The 17,921-nt window shown below is 42.0% G+C and overlaps 2 protein-coding genes across 5 annotated transcripts in view; both read left to right on the top strand.

Annotated features, from left to right (window-relative positions):
- Positions 1 to 12,950, top strand: part of SELP (selectin P) — a 42,589-nt gene extending 29,639 nt beyond the window's left edge. For both annotated transcript variants that reach the window (XM_067728592.1, XM_067728591.1), the window contains 7 exons: positions 4,601 to 4,786; positions 6,082 to 6,291; positions 7,341 to 7,526; positions 8,378 to 8,497; positions 10,353 to 10,383; positions 11,631 to 11,686; positions 12,272 to 12,950. In XM_067728592.1, coding sequence (XP_067584693.1) covers positions 4,601 to 4,786; positions 6,082 to 6,291; positions 7,341 to 7,526; positions 8,378 to 8,497; positions 10,353 to 10,383; positions 11,631 to 11,685 — 788 coding nt within the window. In that variant the 3' untranslated portion in view covers position 11,686; positions 12,272 to 12,950. The remainder of the gene's footprint in view (positions 1 to 4,600; positions 4,787 to 6,081; positions 6,292 to 7,340; positions 7,527 to 8,377; positions 8,498 to 10,352; positions 10,384 to 11,630; positions 11,687 to 12,271) is intronic.
- Positions 12,951 to 16,274: 3,324 nt separating this feature from the next.
- Positions 16,275 to 17,921, top strand: part of F5 (coagulation factor V) — an 85,931-nt gene continuing 84,284 nt past the window's right edge. For all 3 annotated transcript variants that reach the window (XM_067728589.1, XM_067728588.1, XM_067728590.1), the window contains exon 1: positions 16,275 to 16,533. In XM_067728589.1, coding sequence (XP_067584690.1) covers positions 16,376 to 16,533 — 158 coding nt within the window. In that variant the 5' untranslated portion in view covers positions 16,275 to 16,375. The remainder of the gene's footprint in view (positions 16,534 to 17,921) is intronic.

The raw sequence follows: 17,921 nt of genomic DNA, 5'->3' as shown, positions 1-17,921 counted from the left end.
TAAAGATGAGGAAATGGAAGCTAAATAGCTGGCAGAGATCTAATAGATAGGAAGTAAGGAGCTAGGATTCAAGCCCAGGTCTAGCCTGATTACAGGGCCAGAGCTCTTACCACAACACTACACTACACTGCCACACAGTGGCAGGTTTCTAAATCCCAGGTCAGTCACTTGTAAATTTACTCTTTTCCACTGCTCTTGTCTAGTTGCCGAAATGAGTGATCAAATGAGAGAATGAGAGGGATCAAATGAGAAAATATGTCGATAGAAATCTATTAGTGAAAAGAGCTAAATACTTATTCCTTCTCGTGGAATGAGCACTAGATTAATATCCAAAGAAGACCTGTATTGCTCTTCCATGGAGTCATGGACCATGTAAATCACGTCACACCCTTGATTTTCTCAATTCCAAAAGGAGAGGAGTGGACAAGATCAACTCTGAGGTCTCCGTATGCTAACACATATAAATGGAATCTTAAAAAAAAATGGTTCTAATGAACCTAGGGACAGGACAGGAATAAAGCCGCAGACATACAGAATGGACTTGTGGACACAGCGGGGAGGGGAAGCTGTGATGAGGTGAGAGAGTGGCATGGACATATATACACTACCAAATGTAAAATAGATAGCTAGTGGGAAGCAGCCGCATAACACAGGGAGATCAGCTCGGTGCTTTGTGACCACCTAGAGGGGTGGGATAGGGAGGGTGGGAGGGAGACGCAAGAGGGAGAGGGTATAGGGATATATGTACACATACAGCTTATTCACTTTGCTACACAGCAGAAACTAACACAACATTTTAAAGCGATTATACTCCAATAACGATGTAAAAAAACAACAACTCTGAGGTCTCTTCCCTGGACATGAATTCTGTAGACTAAAGGATATAAAATGCTATCACCCGCTGTTAAAAAGATATACTACAAGCCACCGGAGGAATCTAGAACATTTATGGCTGATACCATTAGGGCTTCGTCACTTATTTCTCAATCACTCGTTTGTTTATTCCATGGGCATCTATCATAAGCTCTGTTTTTCCACATTCTGTTTTAAAGCTAAAGAATAAAAAATCCCTAAGAAATATCTCACTGAAGTTTAAATCATATATGCAATGAACATGGTTGTTAAATCTGTAATCTCTGAAGCCCCCACTTCCCCTCACTCCTTGCCACCTCCTTTTCTCCACACGAGGTGGCATTTGCCCACCGCCCTTCAGGCCTAGCCCTGCCCAGTGTCTAGAACCAAACTTGACCAGGGGCAGCAGCTTTCGTCAACTATGGGCTTTGGAACTGTCAACCCTGTGTGCCCCTGATCATTAGCTCTGGCTTTGGTACCTGTGTTTCTACCTCATTCTCTAAATGTATTCTCTAGATTTAGGCACATAGTTCCTCTTCTTTGCCCATATGCCTGAGTCCATGAATTGTTAACCCTTCAGCACTGAACCTTGATTTTTCACATGGTCTTTTTCAGAGTCCTGGGCTATGTCATAGGGGCTTGAGGGCCACCAAATAAGGAGGGGTGGTGTGGCAGGTGCAATGCTGAGTCTCCTGCTTCACAGCACAATGTGAGGTTCCATTTTTTGAGTAGGTCCACAGATATTTCCCTTTTAGTTAGAACGCCAGTTTCCTGGTCTCTCTAGGACCTGAGCTCTGCCTGTATTTTCCAGTCTCCTCCCAGCCTTTGCCCGCCCCCGCCAAGGACCTGAATTCCTTTCCCTGAACCTAAGCAGTGCTGAATTGCTTATATCCGGTTTCTGTGTCCCCCATGTCACCACCTGTGGAGCCACTATCCTGACACAGATTACTGTTTTCCCAGTCACTTTGTCATTGGCCCTCTGGAGACCATGTTTGGCTGCTGGATCCAACTGCTAATGACCAACCTCACCTTGATGGGGAGGGATGGGTCCTGGTTTCAAATGCCAATCCTAGCTCTGCCCTTCTGCCACATCCTTGCTCATCCAAGTTCTAAAATATAGCAAACTGGTACCCTCTATGCTCTGGCCTGGCTCGCTCACATCTGTTTTATTTCTCCACTCCCCCAACATTTCTCTGACTCCATGAAGATTCCTAGCCTTTATTTTTAAAATTTGAGTTTAGAACAGCCAACTCAATTAAATTTATTATTTATGATACATCTTCTTTCCAAAAAATTCTTGACAAAACTGTATCCAACTCAAGTAAAAAGAGATAATACAAAGAAACAGAGAATTAACTAAATATGTCATAAGATAATAATAGAGTGCTGATGATCCCAATAGTTCATGAAGTCACAGGCGATCATGTACAGCTACTTCATGGATTACAGAAAAATATCAACGAAGACCTTTCCAGTAGGCAGCACGGCCTTTAAGTCCACAAATACAGAGCATTAAGTATGGTGATAAAAGCAACCCTTATCCATTTTCTATTCTTCTTGTAATGACTCAGGTTTTGGTAAAATTTTAGAGGAGGCTCAAGAGTATGACTACTTTTTAAAGTTACCCACAGAGGTCATTCCTTAGTAAAAATCTCTTCCTCTACATCCGCACTAGGCCCCTTCACTCCAACAACTTCCTTGACAGCTCCACAAATTTAATTCAGCCCATGTTTGCTGAGTGCCCACCACTTGCCCGTTCTGGGCTAGGCTTCCATGAACCTCACCAAAGCTGCCCCTCAGACAGGAAAACATGCTTCCTTACACAAGTTAGTCCTTAGATTCAACAAGGTTCATGTTTACAGAAGAAGGATGAGAGACTTTCCTAGCTACAAAAGGCTATATCTATAACCTTGTCAGAAAAAGATTGAGACCAAAGCAATGTCCTCCAAGTAGATTTAATGCTGTAGTAATTCTCTTTTTTTTGTAGTAATTCTCTTTTTTCTCTTTGTATACTATATTATACTCTTTGTATAATTCTCTTTGTATACTTTGTATACTTAAATCCATTTTTTAAAATAGTAACTCCTCTTGTTTCTTTTCACACCATGTAAAAATACTTGTTAGCATGAGTCCAAATTAAATTGCGCTAACTTATTCGTTCATTTGACAAATATTTTCGGACCCCCTACTTTAAGCCAGGCGCTGTTGCCTGGGATACAGTGTTGAAAAGAGCTGACAAGGTCCCTGCTCTCATGCAATTGACATTATGTATTTTCTTGGGTTTAAATATGAAATTCTTGGAGATATTGAAAAAGTTATTTTAGTGAAAATGTTCATAAATGATTTAATGTCTATGACTTACACCAAGAGATATGTTTAATAAATGTTTGATAAGTGGAATTGATCTGAGAGGTATGGATTTATTAAAAATTTGAGAGTTCTAAACTGAAATTCAGTATGTTACTTTGGCTGTCTGAATGGGTTCACACAGTAAGGATCCACAATCCTTCAGTGAATAGCCTGCCACCAAAAAGCACGTGGGCCAATACATAAAAGCCAATACATCACTTTTCCATGAGGCATTACATAGGACTTAAAGAGTTTTTTTTTAAAAGCAAAATAGCTAAGCAAAATGAGCCTTATCTGACCAAGGCATTGCTTTCAGTCTTGGATTTAAAGAAAGAATAGTCCCTCAGTTTGTCAATAATCCAATATTTGTTGATAAATAACAGTCTTATGTCAGAGACCTTCGTGGGGAGAAAGACATGATCCTAAGAGAAATAGGTAACTGCAATAACTTATCAAAACAGTTTTTTGGGGAAATAGTAAATTAAAAATTCCACATCCACTTGGCATATGGTGGTTGAGCACCACCTCTTGAGATGCTGCAGTGTGAATTGTGGGAGACACAAAGACTTATGGTTCTTGGGTTTTAGGGGCTTTCTATCCAGGAGAAGAGGGAAGAGATGACATGTGATATGACAGCATATGAGTTCAAAGAAAAAACTGATGCGTTCAGAGGAGAAGACTTCAGGATGCAGTGATCAGCAGAGGCTTAAGAGAGGCTGTGTTCATTTGGATCCTAGAGGATGGGTGGGATTTTATTCAGTAAAAATTGAAAGAAATTTAGGGAAGTGCGAGCCAAGAACCAGAGGCAAGAACACATGAGGTCAGTTCAGGGACTTCCCAGGAACTAATCTAGCTTCACCAGGAGGTTTTGAGCTTTCCTGTGCCATGAAACTGTGGTTAAAAAAAAAAAAAGCCTGGGGATCCAAATGGAAGAAACAGTAGTTTAGGACCCAAGATGATCATTGCAGGTTTAGAGGTGTTGAATTTGTGGAGACAGCAGGATATCTAACCGGAAGTAGCCTCAGGCAGGAGGAAGGACAGAAGTGAAAACTTGGACTGCATTTATACAGATAGGACAGTGAGAGCTGGGGGGAGGCTCTGAGGTCTCTAAAGCAGCAGGTGTAGAGAGAAGAGGAGGAAATTGTGAATTCTTGAGGATGACTGCCTAAATCCTTGACTTCTTCCTATACTCCTCTCTGCAAGCCCACCGTCCCTCCCCCTGCCCTTTGTACTTCATGAACTCCTGTGCTCATTGTGAAACGCCTGCTACCTAGCAAAACACCTGACACAGTGGGAGCTCAATAAGTAGTTAATATTTGTTGAAAATAAATAAATTTGGTGCAAAACAGGGCTTCCAAATCAATTTGGAGATTGTGACATTCTTGATTTGCTTCTCCAGCCATCAAGTGTCCAGAACTGTCTGCCCCAGAGTGGGGAAGCCTGGATTGTCCTGACTCTCACGGAAAATTCACTGCTGGCTCCACCTGCCATTTCTCCTGTAACGAGGGCTTTAAGCTGGAGGGGTCCAGCCATGTTGAATGCACAGCTTCTGGAAGGTGGACAGCACCCCGACCGACCTGTGACGGTAAAACAGGATACACTTGCCGGGACAGCTCTTCTTCTGGAAATTTCCTCAACAAAAATAACAAACACTTATATACACTCTTAGTATATGACAGGTACACATGATATCATTATTACTGTGAAAGCTCCACTTCTTGTCATGAAGTGGGTTTTCTACTGGGGTCTAGGAAACACAGCCTGGATTTAAAAATGTATAAGGAGTGACAGGACTTTTTCACATTTGTGAATAAAAGATAACACCGATTCTTAAGCACGGATTATCTTTCGTAATTGTGGCCTCTTTGTCTCAAAGAGCTTTGTTGAGTTGATTGAATGGTTTCCATTGCTTCATCGCCAGGAGAGAGCACTAGGGGTGTGGTCACCGGTCCAGTGTTTCAGATCAAGGAACTGAAGTGGAGAGGGGTCAACTGCCATCTCTCTGCCACGTGGCAAGTTAGTGACAGCCAGTGGCAATATCCACGCCTCACATTTCATGCTGGCCTTTGGCCAGAAGACAATACCACCTCCCAATAAAGCAGCACTGATGGGCTTCCCTGGTGGCGCAGTGGTTGGGAGTCAGCCTGCCGATGCAGGGCACGCGGGTTCGTGCCCCGGTCCGGGAGGATCCAACATGCCGCAGAGCGGATGGGCCCGTGAGTCATGGCCGCTGAGCCCGCGCAACGGGAGAGGCCACAACAGTGAGAGGCCTGCGTACCGCAAAAAAAAAAGCAGCACTGAGCAAGCAATTGGCCTATACATATTTCTCTTTCTACTGAATTCTTATATTTCTGCACCAATTATTCTGCCTTTGTTTTGTTTTGTTTTTAGTATCAGTAACATTGATGCCACCCCCCCCCCCACCTCCAATTTCTTCTTCTGGCCAGGAGAATCATCTCTCCAAGGACAATTTTAGATCATTTTTCTCATCTGGTTTTCCATACCTGATTTTAATAGTTTTCCTTAACTTCCTTAAGGAGCTATTGCTAGAACCTCCCTGATTATGAAAGGAGTGGAAGGCAGTTATTCCATGTCAGTCTTTTTTTTTTTTTTTTGGTGGTACGCAGGCCTCTCACTGTTGTGGCCTCTCCCGTTGTGGAGCACAGGCTCTGGACGTGCAGGCTCAGCGGCCATGGCTCACGGGCCTAGCCGCTCCGCGGCATGTGGGATCTTCCCGGACCAGGGCACGAACCCGTGTCTCCTGCATCGGCAGGTGGACTCTCAACCACTGCCCCACCAGGGAAGCCCCCCATGTCAGTCTTAACTCTGTTGTGCTCCTTCTAATTGGGAGCTCTAAATTGAAACATTTTCTCACAACAGACATAGTATCAGCTCCTACTGTAGAGGTGCAATGCCCATCCCTCGTCACTCCAAAGCAAGGAACAATGTCCTGTCAGCATCGTCTGGGAAACTTTGGTTTGAATACCACTTGCCACTTTGCATGCAAAGCTGGATTCACACTCATGGGAGATAGTGCTCTCCGATGCAGACCTTCTGGACAATGGACAGCAGGAGCTCCAGCATGCAGAGGTAATGTGAAAAGGAACAGGCAGTTCTGATGCTCTCTTCCAGCAAGCTAGTCACTGTACATGCCTGTCGAAATCCCATCCAACCCCAATGACCCCTTCAAGTGTCAACTCCTCCATGAAATCCACACCAATCCCAATTAGAAGCAATGTGCAAGAAGCATACCAACTTTTCCCCTTCCTTATGTCACGAGGTAGTGCCCTGGTACTCAAAGACCTAAAGGAGGAAACATATGTAAATGTCCAAAACGTGTTAGAACAATACACACGCTGAACACGAGACCAGCTATCTGAATTGTGAAATATAAGTTACAATTCTGTTAATGATGTGGCAGTGTAAATATTCCGTATTTTCATAATTGGAAGCTAAATAAAAAGATAAATCATGACTGATACCTCTTGAAGACCTATCGCCCTCTGCACGAAGCACTGTGTCTCCTTCATCACTGTATTCCCTAGGAAGCACAGCACAGTGCTTTGCAAATGTCACTGTTGCTCAATAACATTTGCCTGAGTTAAATTCAGTCTCCTGAGTTGAGTTAAATTTGACTTATATTTAGTTTTCTATCCACAAATTTAGGAGAATAGCCTGAAATTCCCTGACAAATAGTTTAACGAGTATGGAAGTCTCTACCTCTTTCAATCGTCCAGAGGCCAGCTATGCTGAACACTTGTTATTTTAAGAAATATGTGCTGACATGCCAGCTTATTGTCAATGGTAGTAATAATGACATTTAGGACAACAGTATTCTTGAGAAGCAAAATTTTGTAGATAGTATTTTGGTAGGTAAGATCGACCAATCCACTGGCAGGTATTTATTGAATTGCCACTATGTGCCCATCCTAGTTCTTTGGCTATCATCTTTGAGTGGATATCTTAGTACATGTGATGCTGGAAGGGCTAGTGGGAATGTCAAAAGTAGCTCATTTCCTTTCTGATCTTTTGTATTCTACCTCATCTAATGGCAATGCTAGCCAGGTTTCAAATGAATCCATAATCTCTCTTATGTTCATTCTATATGTTTGTTTTTCCTGCCTTCTTTTTTTCTGCAGCTGTCAAATGCTCCAAGCTACACGTGACTGAGCCAATGGTGATGAACTGCTCCAACCCTCGGGGAAATTTCAGCTATGGATCCACCTGCAGCTTCCGTTGCCCAGAGGGCCGTTTACTTAGCGGCTCAGCGAGAACAGTGTGCCAAGAGAATGGCCAGTGGTCAGCTGTCGTGCCAGCGTGCCAAGGTTCATTTCTCATCTGGGTTAGGAAGTCGCTTTGATATGGAAAATAATGAAATCAGTGTTTCTCCTCTGAGTATTTCTGGCAGTGGTTGCTTTCCATCACTGGGTTTTCCCCTGCATTTAATAATTGTTTCACAATGAATCAGACAGCATCTCTGTACCTCATGCAGAGCAGTGGGAATCAAATTCAGTGACTCTGTGTAAACAGTCACCACTCCTTTTTCAAAGCTCCAGTTTGTGAAATGAATGCTCTCATTTCTTTATAATCTGTGTGTAGTACATCTTGAAGTTTCAAAATGTTTTAAACTGAAGGTTATTTAGTGCAGAATCCTGATTTATTATCTCAGAAGATCTTTGTTTAACATATACCTCCAAAAATACAGTATATCTTCCTTAATTAAGCTCCATCTGTTTGTAAGGTTTATGTCATCCCCCTCCCTTTTTTTCATTTCTTTTCTCTAGCAGCTTGTTGTAACTACTTTTCATCCCATAAAAATGTTCAATTGCCCCCCCCACAATTACCCAAAGTTTACTTTGTTTATCCAAACTTCCATTTATTGTGTCTACCATTTAATCATCTAATTCCTTTTATTGAGTCCTTACCCTGACTCCTTTGGAAATTACGTTTGATATTTAAGCATTAGGAAGAAAATCAGGCCCTGCGTGCATCCCATTCTGTTGCAGTGGTTTATGACTTCCAGATGTTTTTGTGCCGGGTTGTTAGCACTGCCAGGACCTTTGATGACTTACTTGATCTCACATCTTAGAGTTCTTGGGGACCTCCTGGGGGAATGATGGTCTTCTGCACAATACCCTTCTTATGTCTTGCACGCGTGCATGTGTTTATTTTGCAGCGGGGCCACTGACTATCCAGGAAGCCTTGACTTATTTTGGTGGAGCAGTGGCTTCTACAACAGGTTTAGTGACGGGTGGGCTACTCCTGGCTCTGCTAAGAAAGCGTTGCAGACAGAAAGGTAAATGGGAAAAAATATTCTCCTTATTTTCTTCTTTCATGTGATTTGGGGCAGGGCAGTGAAATGACAACTTCAGTAGTTCATGTCTGAAAACATTTGCATTAAAAGAAAACAAGGGGCTTCCCTGGTGATACAGTGGTTAAGAATCCGCCTGCCAGTGCAGGGGACACAGGTTCGAGTACTGGTCTGGGAAGATCCCCATGCCGCGGAGCAACTAAGCCCATGCACCACAACTACTGAGCATGTGCTCTAGAGCCCGCACGCCACACTACTGAACCCATATGCCACAACTACTGAACCCCGCATGCCTAGAGCCTGTGCTCTGCAACAAGAGAAGCGAATAATAAGCCAATCCTCTTCTAATAAGCTAATGGGTCTCTTCATCTTTCCTCATGGAAAGTAAGTGGGGGTATCAGAGGGGTCAGGGATGCTCAAATCCAGGAACAGAAAGTGGCTATGTTAAAAGTACCTGCCAGCATTCTCATGGAATTGAGATTTCCACACCTATTTTTTTTTTTAACATCTTTACTGGAGTATAACTGCTTTAGAATGGTGTGTTAGTTTCTGCTTTATAATAAAGTGAATCAGTTATACATATACATATATCCCCATATCTCTTCCCTCTTGTGTCTCCCTCCCTCCCACACTACCTATTTTTAACTGCTCAGAGGAAGAACCCCTTGTTTCCTATTCTCATGCTCTCTCCCTTCACAAAGCCACCATCACATTGGGCTGGTTTTCTAATGTTCCCTCATATACTCTTCTGTGAGTGAGTAAATAGGACAATAGACAAACAATAACACTACTTAAAGACCAAAAAGCTACAACCAGTCCCTCCATGGAACATCTGTGCTTGGTTAACCAAATCCGGAAGGCAGAGGTGAGAGCTCCTAAGACCTGAATCCTCATCTCCATTACCATGTAGGAATCACCCTATTCCTGCATTTTCCCCAAGCTCTTTCTTTAGTTTTGAGACATTTCCAGGGAACCCTCTGAACCGTGGAGAGGGACCAGCAGCCACCCATCCTCCAATATCTTTATAATAAATAAATTCATTTGTGGAGATGAGGAATTTTCCCTTGAACTGTCCCAATTTGATTTTAAACTTTCTAGGATTCTATGGTCAAATACTAGGAAAATGCTGCATACTGTGTCCCTCCCCTGCAAATTCAAAGTGCACATTCATTATTACACTGAAGGCTCAGTCATGCCCTGTAATAAATAAATATACTTGTTCATCTTCATGTCACTTAATATTTTCTAAATGTATTTAGGCATGAGATGCTTTTCCTTTTATATCTACCCATGGGATGATTGACAGACCTGCTGCCATGTTTAAAGTTTCCACTATCAGAGTCCATTGCTTGGATTAAGACAGGAGGCCTCCAATCACATATGTGATCCGGGGAGAAAAACATCCACTGTTATGTTGGGTTGGATTTGCTTACTCGCTTAGCTTGCCCAAATAATGACTGAGGGAGTGTGACAAAGGATGCAAGGATAGAGGGCCTCCAGTGCCAAAGAAATGAGTTTCGAGAACCAATGGTCTCAACAACAACCAAGAGTAGCGAAGAAGATGAAGGAAGGGACCAGAGGTAGGAGGAGAGGTTGTTACTGAAAGGGAAGAGGAGAAAGATGAGCGCGCTCTGGAGTTACATATCGTTGAACGTTCAATTTAGCCTAAAACAGGTCCCACCTCTTAGGGAGGGGATGTTCCCTACACGTCTCTTGTAATGAGCCCATCTGGAAATCAGTCTGCTGACTCTCCCCAATAATCCCTATCACTGATGACCTTTCTCCCTCATCTCATTTTTTACTCTGAAACCAATCTTCTGTGTCTTCTTGCTTATTTCAGATGAAGGAAAAAGCCCCTTGAACCCTCAAAGGTAAGATGGAAATGTTTTATGATTAAGTTTTTCTAGTTTGACTTTTTAATTCACTGTAGTATGTCAGAATGATTATACAGATGACCTCTTTTTGAAACAAATCTTTGGCAATGTCCCCTTGACTAGTTCTGAAAATATACAGATAATATGTCCTAGCAATACATAATTTTTGTTTTTTACGGTACGCGGGCCTCTCACCGCTGTGGCCTCTCCCGTTGTGGAGCACAGGCTCTGGACACGCAGGCTCAGCGGCCATGGCTCACAGGCCCAGCCGCTCTGCGGCATGTGGGATCTTCCCGGGCCAGGGCACGAACCCGCGTCCCCTGCATCGGCAGGCGGACTCTCAACAACTGCGCCACGAGGGAAGCCCTTCATAGTGTTTTAAAAAAATCAATAGGTGCCCTAATGATAATATAAAGGAGCAATACAAGGGAAAGTGACTTGGAAATAAAATGCTAGAGCTGAGGCACTACACTAGCAGATGCTATGGGGTCGTCAGATGCTTGTACCTTCATTCAAATAGAATCAGTATGAAGGCAACAGCATAAAGGTCAACTGAGAGGAATATTCTGTTAGTGATTCAAGCAATATCAGAACCATTGCCAACACCAACCTGATTTTTTTAAATGAGGAACAACTCTGGTAAAGAGTTGGAAAACCTGTTATTATCTTCCCTTAATTACACTTTAAAAGATGCACAAAAAATTTAATATTTATATGTAAAGCAGTTAAGTTGCAGGCTCAGGGATTTTTCACCTCCATGAACGTTGAGTAGCTATTCTAAAGTTATGTGGAGTGTGTAAGAGAATTCTTTTGCGCCCCAAGCATATTAGGACATCCAGCACCCATGGCCCCTGCTTAAATGTCAATAGTAAGTCTCGATCATTAGGAAAATCAAAAAATGCCTATAGGGAGCAGTACTATCATTCTTTGAAAACTATTGCCACGTGATCAAGTATCAAGGCTGGAATTTTATAATTCACCAAGAAGAAGCTGCAGCAGGGGCACAGCAAGTATTCAGTACCCAAAGCATCAACAATAACATGGGTATAAAGTGCAGCACAAATTACCCAGAGCTGTTAAGTGGGATCTTGAAAATCTCTTTGGTTTTATTCCTCTTTCCCACTAAAAGCAGAGAATTCCAGGGGTGGGATGGTAATCCATGGTCTCTGCAGGAACTATGTGCAGGACTGGGGTCAAGGACGAAGCATAATATGGCAGGTCATCCTTGTGTTTCTCTTCTTTAGCCACCTAGGAACATACGGAGTTTTTACAAATGCTGCATTTGACCCAAGCCCTTAAGGTAAGTTATCTACGAAAGTATTTTTGAAGAAAATAGAACAGTAGGGGAAAAAGGAAGACTATAAAGCTTGACTTTTCTTTATATAATCATGAGTCACATTTTAACCATGTATTAAATGTTCAAACCATGCAGGAAATTGTGTTGGCAGTAGGGGACAGGTATAGCAGTAGAGCGACAATAGAAAGTGAGATCATAAGAAGATTTCCATTTCCTCCAGGATAGAAATGTTCTAATTAGACAGAACCTATGTCAGGATGTATGACATTCAATTACTGGCTGCTAGGTGGTACTGATACTGCAGCTTTGCTGGATCACCAGAAGTCACGAGTGCTAGAAAAAATGTTACAGACTTTATGGAGCCAATTCCCTATGTGACCTGCTAGGAAAACAAAAGTCATATGATAACGTCTCTCTCCCAAAAAGCTCAGTGAATGATTGAGTTTCCTAAGAGAAGTAGCCTAGATGGCAGAATATCTGGAATCTAGAAAAAGATTATACTAAGCCTTAGGGGGTACATAGGATGAGAGCTTTCTTTTATCTTTTTTGGGAAAATATAATTATTTTAATTTTTTGTCTCATTTTCAGAGACCCGTCCTTCTCTTGGTCACCTCACTGAACCTCCACAGAATCCTAATTTTGAACATCAGCCTTCCCGACAGACTTGACTATAACTGTAGCTTAGTTGCCGCAGTTTTCTGTAAATACTTGTGAATAAAGGGCATGGAATTTCCTTTAGATTAGCTGTGGACCAGAGCAGAAGGACTGTATCACAAGCCCCAACTCTCCACCCACCACCCCTTCCTGCTCCAGTTCCTCTTCCTCCAACACAAGCCTCAGAAGCTGGGACTGAATGTTTCTGCCGTCGTCTGTGGGCTTTGCCCCCGCTGTCTCTTGAGATACTAATTAACTAGAGCCTGGAGCATCTGACTCACCAGAAGACCAGACTGCAGAAAAATAAGAATGCCTCTTTATTTTTGGATTGGAGGAAATCATCCTCTACTTTGCTGGAAGGCAGGAGGCCTCTCTGACTTGAGGGAATTTCTGTAGGATTTCCTGGGTCTTCACTGCTTGCTGTTTGTGAAGGCTTTTAGACCTCTGCTGCGAGGCTTCAAGAGGAGCCTCTGGATGGCACCAGAGGCTGCAGAAGACTAAGGATCGAGACAGGAAGGTACATGTCACTGTAGACCTTCCCTCCACCGGTCATTCTCCCCCAGACGACCCAAAGACCAATACTCGAATGTCTAATTAAAAGGATTCCCCCAAATGCCATGTTCTATTATTTGACATTTTGTTGAATAAGATCTGTGTCCGTCACTTTTCATACATGAATGTAATGCACAATCACAGTAGTCCCAATGACAAGCTCAACCCTTCAGTGAGCAAATATGTATCTTACCACCACCATAAACACACAAGAAAATCAGAGAAGCAGAAAAATGTCTTCATCACCTGAGTGTGTTTTACACGTTCTTTAATTCACATGCTTAATAAATAGGTTATTGAAAGTTACACAGTAGTTGTCTGAAACTGATACAAAAATTATAGAGCCAAACAATATAGTTGTCCTCTCTGTGAAATGTGAGGCAATGAACATGTCACACAGACTAAGTAAACATGCAAATAAAAATGCAAATAAAACATGCAAATAAAAATGATGAAAGTCTAACTAAAGGTTACAAGATTTTGCAAGAATTTTGGTAGTCATACAGACTGCCAACAAACACGTGAAAGAATGCTCAACATCATTAATCATTAGGGAAATGCAAATCAAAACTACAATGAGATATCATCTCACACCAGTCAGAATGGCCATCATCAAAAAATCTAGAAACAATAAATGCTGGAGAGGGTGTGGAGAAAAGGGAACCCTCTTGCACTGCTGGTGGGAATGTGAATTGGTACAGCCACCATGGAGAACAGTATGGAGGTTCCTTAAAAAACTACAAATAGAACTACCATACGACCCAGCAATCCCACTACTGGGCATATACCCTGAGAAAACCATAATTCAAAAAGAGTCATGTACCAAAATGTTCATTGCAGCTCTATTTACAATAGCCCGGAGATGGAAACAACCTAAGTGTCCATCATCAGATGAATGGATAAAGAAGATGTGGCACATATATACAATGGAATATTACTCGCCATAAAAAAAAATGAAAATGAGCTATGTGTAATGAGGTGGATAGGCCTAGAGTCTTGTCATACAGAGTGAAGTAAGTCAGAAAGAGAGAGACAAATACCGTATGCTAACACATATATATGGAATTTAAGAAAAAAAATGTCATGAAGAACCTAGGGGTAAAACAGGAATAAAGACACAGACCTACTAGAGAATGGACTTGAGGATATGGGGAGGGGGAAGGGTAAGCTGTGACAAAGCGCGAGAGAGGCATGGACATATATATACTACCAAACGTACGGTAGATAGCTAGTGGGAAGCAGCCGCATAGCACAGGGAGATCAGCTCGGTGCTTTGTGACCGCCTGGAGGGGTGGGATAGGGAGGGGGGAGGGAGGGAGATGCAAGAGGGAAGAGATATAGGAACATATGTATATATATAACTGATTCATTTTGTTGTAAAGCAGAAACTAACACACCATTGTAAAGCAATTATACTCCAATAAAGATGTTAAAAAAAATTTTGGTAGTAACCTTGGGATTTAGGGACACATTGCTTTTAAAAAGTTTCACTCCTATACTGTACATAGCATCTCTGACTGCTTACTTTATGCCAATCACTAGGCTCTGTGTTATAGGACGATGATTATCACTCTGTCTCCTGAGTCAGAATCTGCCTTTTGTAAAATCGTCCCAGGGAATTCTGATGGTTTATCAGCTTTGCGAACCACTGATACTATAGATACAGAAGGATAAGGCATTCACCGTTCCTGTTCTTGAATAGCTTATCATCTAGTTGGGGACACAATAGACACCAATACAAAGTGATAGAGAGTAGTCAACATCAGTATGTTATTTGAAGCATGTGGTAGGAATTCATAAAATGGAAAAGTCAAGTTGGCCCAGAATCAAGGAGATAGAACTCTGATTGGACTTTAGGGAGTGGACAGTCTGAGTTGATCAAATAATATCGGCCAAGAAGCAAAGACGGAGACCTTATGTTGAGGAGACTGAAGACATCATAGAGATCTCATGTGAGGTGCTACATTACAATTTATTGAATCTGTTGAGACAAATCATAGAAGCTTGGAGGCATGTAGATTCAGGGGACCCGGGATAAGTCATAATGATGCTTCAGACAAGATAATTTTCAGATTCTCTATAAATAGCAAAATCATATCTTAAGGCCACGTGAAATAGCAAGATCCTCCGAGATACATAAAGGGCCCTGGAGGCAGGAAAATATAATCATAGTAATCAACACGTGCTGTGTGCTTTCCAACTGCTAGGAATTATATACTTCACAGTGTTCTTTTATCCTCCCAACCACCCGATCTGAAAAAACTATTATTATCATCCCTGTTTTGCAGGTGTCAGAATTGAGCTCCAGAGAGGTTGTGTAACGTATCCAAGAGAACACAGCTAGTAAGTGGGATTGAAATCTGGTCTGATTCTCTCAGTGAAGCTCTTTAAGCCCTCTCCTCTGTCACTGCCTAGGTGGCCACAGGCCCTTATCAAGACAGAACTGGGCAACAGAGAAGGACAAATATCATATATTGCTTATATGTGGAATCTAAAAAAATGATACAAAGGAACTTACTTACAGAACAGAAATAGACTCAAAGACATAGAAAACAAACTTATGGTTACCAAAGGGGAAAGGGGGGAGCAATAAATTAGGAGTTTGGGATTAACATATACACACTACTATATATAAAATAGGTAAACGACAAGGACCTACTGTATAGCACAGGGAACTCTACTCAATATTTTATAATAACCTATAGTGGAAAATAATCTAAAAATTATATGTATATATATATTCATATATGTATATATATATTCACAAATATGAATCACTTTGCTGTATACCTGAAACTTACACAACATTGAATCAACTATATTTCAATATACATATATATTTTTTAAAAGACAGAACTGTGCATGGATAGAAGTCAGTAAAGTGGGCCAGGCCAGCAGGCCCCATTCACGTGACCATCCCCTTGCTTCTTCACCACCTGAAAATACAATATTTCTGTGCCCAGTAACAGGGCATAGGGCCCTCTTCCTCAGATCAGAAGGAGAGCAGTGTGGTGAAGGGATTTGGGTCCCACTGCCCTGGGAATTGCAGAGCGCCTGGTAAGTGTGAACTCTGCCCCAGGCAGTGTTTATGGCGGCGGGGTCTGATGAGGGGCTACTGAGCCGTGGGGTCAGCAGATGGAAGCTGGGGGGGGACAGTGTTGCCCCGTCTCATGAATCGCTGAGCACTGCCCTGCCTGCTAGAGCCGCTGACTGCTGTCCTTTCTCCACTGGTAGTAAAACAGTCACTAACCTGGTTGCCCTCCCTAATACCTCCTGTCATCTGGAGCAGTGACCTAGTCAACCCCAGCCTGGAAAGGCCCCAGGAGGTGGGGACAGCGCGGGCTGCAGCTGCCGCGACGCCTGGGGGAGCTGTAGAGGAGGAGGACACTGCCACCCGCAGCGGCGCGGCGCTCACTGCAGTCCCGACAGCGGCCAAGCCCGGCCAAGCCGGGCGCAATCGGCTGAGGCAGAGGCAGGAAAGGAACCATGTTCCCAGCTTGCCGTTGCCTCTGGGTCCTCGTGGTCCTGGGCTCCAGCTGGGCAGGCTGGGGGAGCCTAGGGGCTGAAGCAGCGCGGCTAAGGCAGTTCTACGTGGCTGCTCAGAGCATCAGCTGGAACTATCGCCCCGAGTCCACATACCTTAGGTAAGGCAGGCATGGCGACCGGTGGGCTTCTCCAGGGAGGACAATCTATTTCTTTTAGAGAGCATTCCCTTTGCAATTGCATTGCTTTTTTTTTTTACTTCAGGTAGGTAAATACAATTAATAGAAGAGCATAATGAATAAAATAAGCTTGGTGGATGCTCATTTTGCCTCCAATAATACAAGTTTATCATTCTGAGGATATAGAAAATAGTGTTTGGCTAGATGCTGTTTCAAGTTTGCTGTTAATACAGTTTTGTTAGTATGACTGATAGTTGATTTAATATATTGATTGATTCAAAAGCACCAGGTACCTACCTCTTCACTCCTGTTCCAGATTTTTAGTAGTCTAGTATTTTATTAAACTTCTAGCTACATATTATTTATTCCATGTCCACATAACTTCATCTTCTAAAACTAAAGGTGTACACTGTATACTTTATTATAAGCAGGTTATTCGATAACAACTGCTATAATTTTGTTGTTTTCTTATAAATGACTTTCAAAACATCATCAGTTCATAAAAATGCAACATTGTTGTTCTTGTACCTTTTTTCTGCTTCGTGTGACTCTTCATTTTTCTCTCATTCTTAATCACTCCCTGGGATATGGTCTACTCTGGCTATTTTGATAGAGTCACTATTAAAAGGCATATGTGACTTAGAGGGGGGTTAAATAATAAAACTCTATTTGAGTTGCAAACTATTTTTCCTAATTGAAAGGTTAAAAATAAGACTTCACAGAAATTAAACAAATCATAGGTTCTACTCAATATTTCCAGTTCGTTATGTTTTTATTTCTTTTCATGGTAAACCTCTTAGTGTGACTTAAGTTTTTTTGTAACTTAACATCACAGTTTAAGCAATCGTGAACGATGTGTTCCTCTTTTACACTTTCGAAACCAAAGCAATCTGCCAAGAAGATATTGTAATGTTTTAAGCCTTTTAGTGTATAACATTACCCTTTCAAAACCTTTTCTTTGTAATTGGGTTATTTTGGAGGGCATTGCATCTTGGTCTTGTAATAATAAGAAGACCCCCTTTTTTTTTTTGTACAAAAATGGAGGGACTTCTTATTTAAATATTGTACATTTAAATACATTTAAAATATTGTATTTCAAGGTGATAATCTAGGTCACACCCACACCCTTAGAGAACTGCTCCTGACTGAAACCCCAAAGGAAGTAGCAGTCTTTCCAACATTAATTGTCCTGCTCTTGGGTAGAACACTAACTTGGTTGCTGGCTTTCCTGTGTCACACTGTGCTTATGCTTTAGAGTTTGTTCTTTCTTCTGTAATTAACAACAAGAATAACAAGCAGAATTTTGGAGGCAGAATCACATAGGGCAAAACCCTGATTCATATGGTGAATTCACATAGGAAGCCATGATT

The sequence above is a fragment of the Pseudorca crassidens genome, chromosome 2, assembly GCF_039906515.1.
Source record: "Pseudorca crassidens isolate mPseCra1 chromosome 2, mPseCra1.hap1, whole genome shotgun sequence".
In the NCBI taxonomy this organism is placed as follows: Eukaryota; Metazoa; Chordata; class Mammalia; order Artiodactyla; family Delphinidae; genus Pseudorca; species Pseudorca crassidens.
Note: the sequence above shows the minus strand (reverse complement) of the source record. Positions and strands in the feature narration are given on the sequence as shown.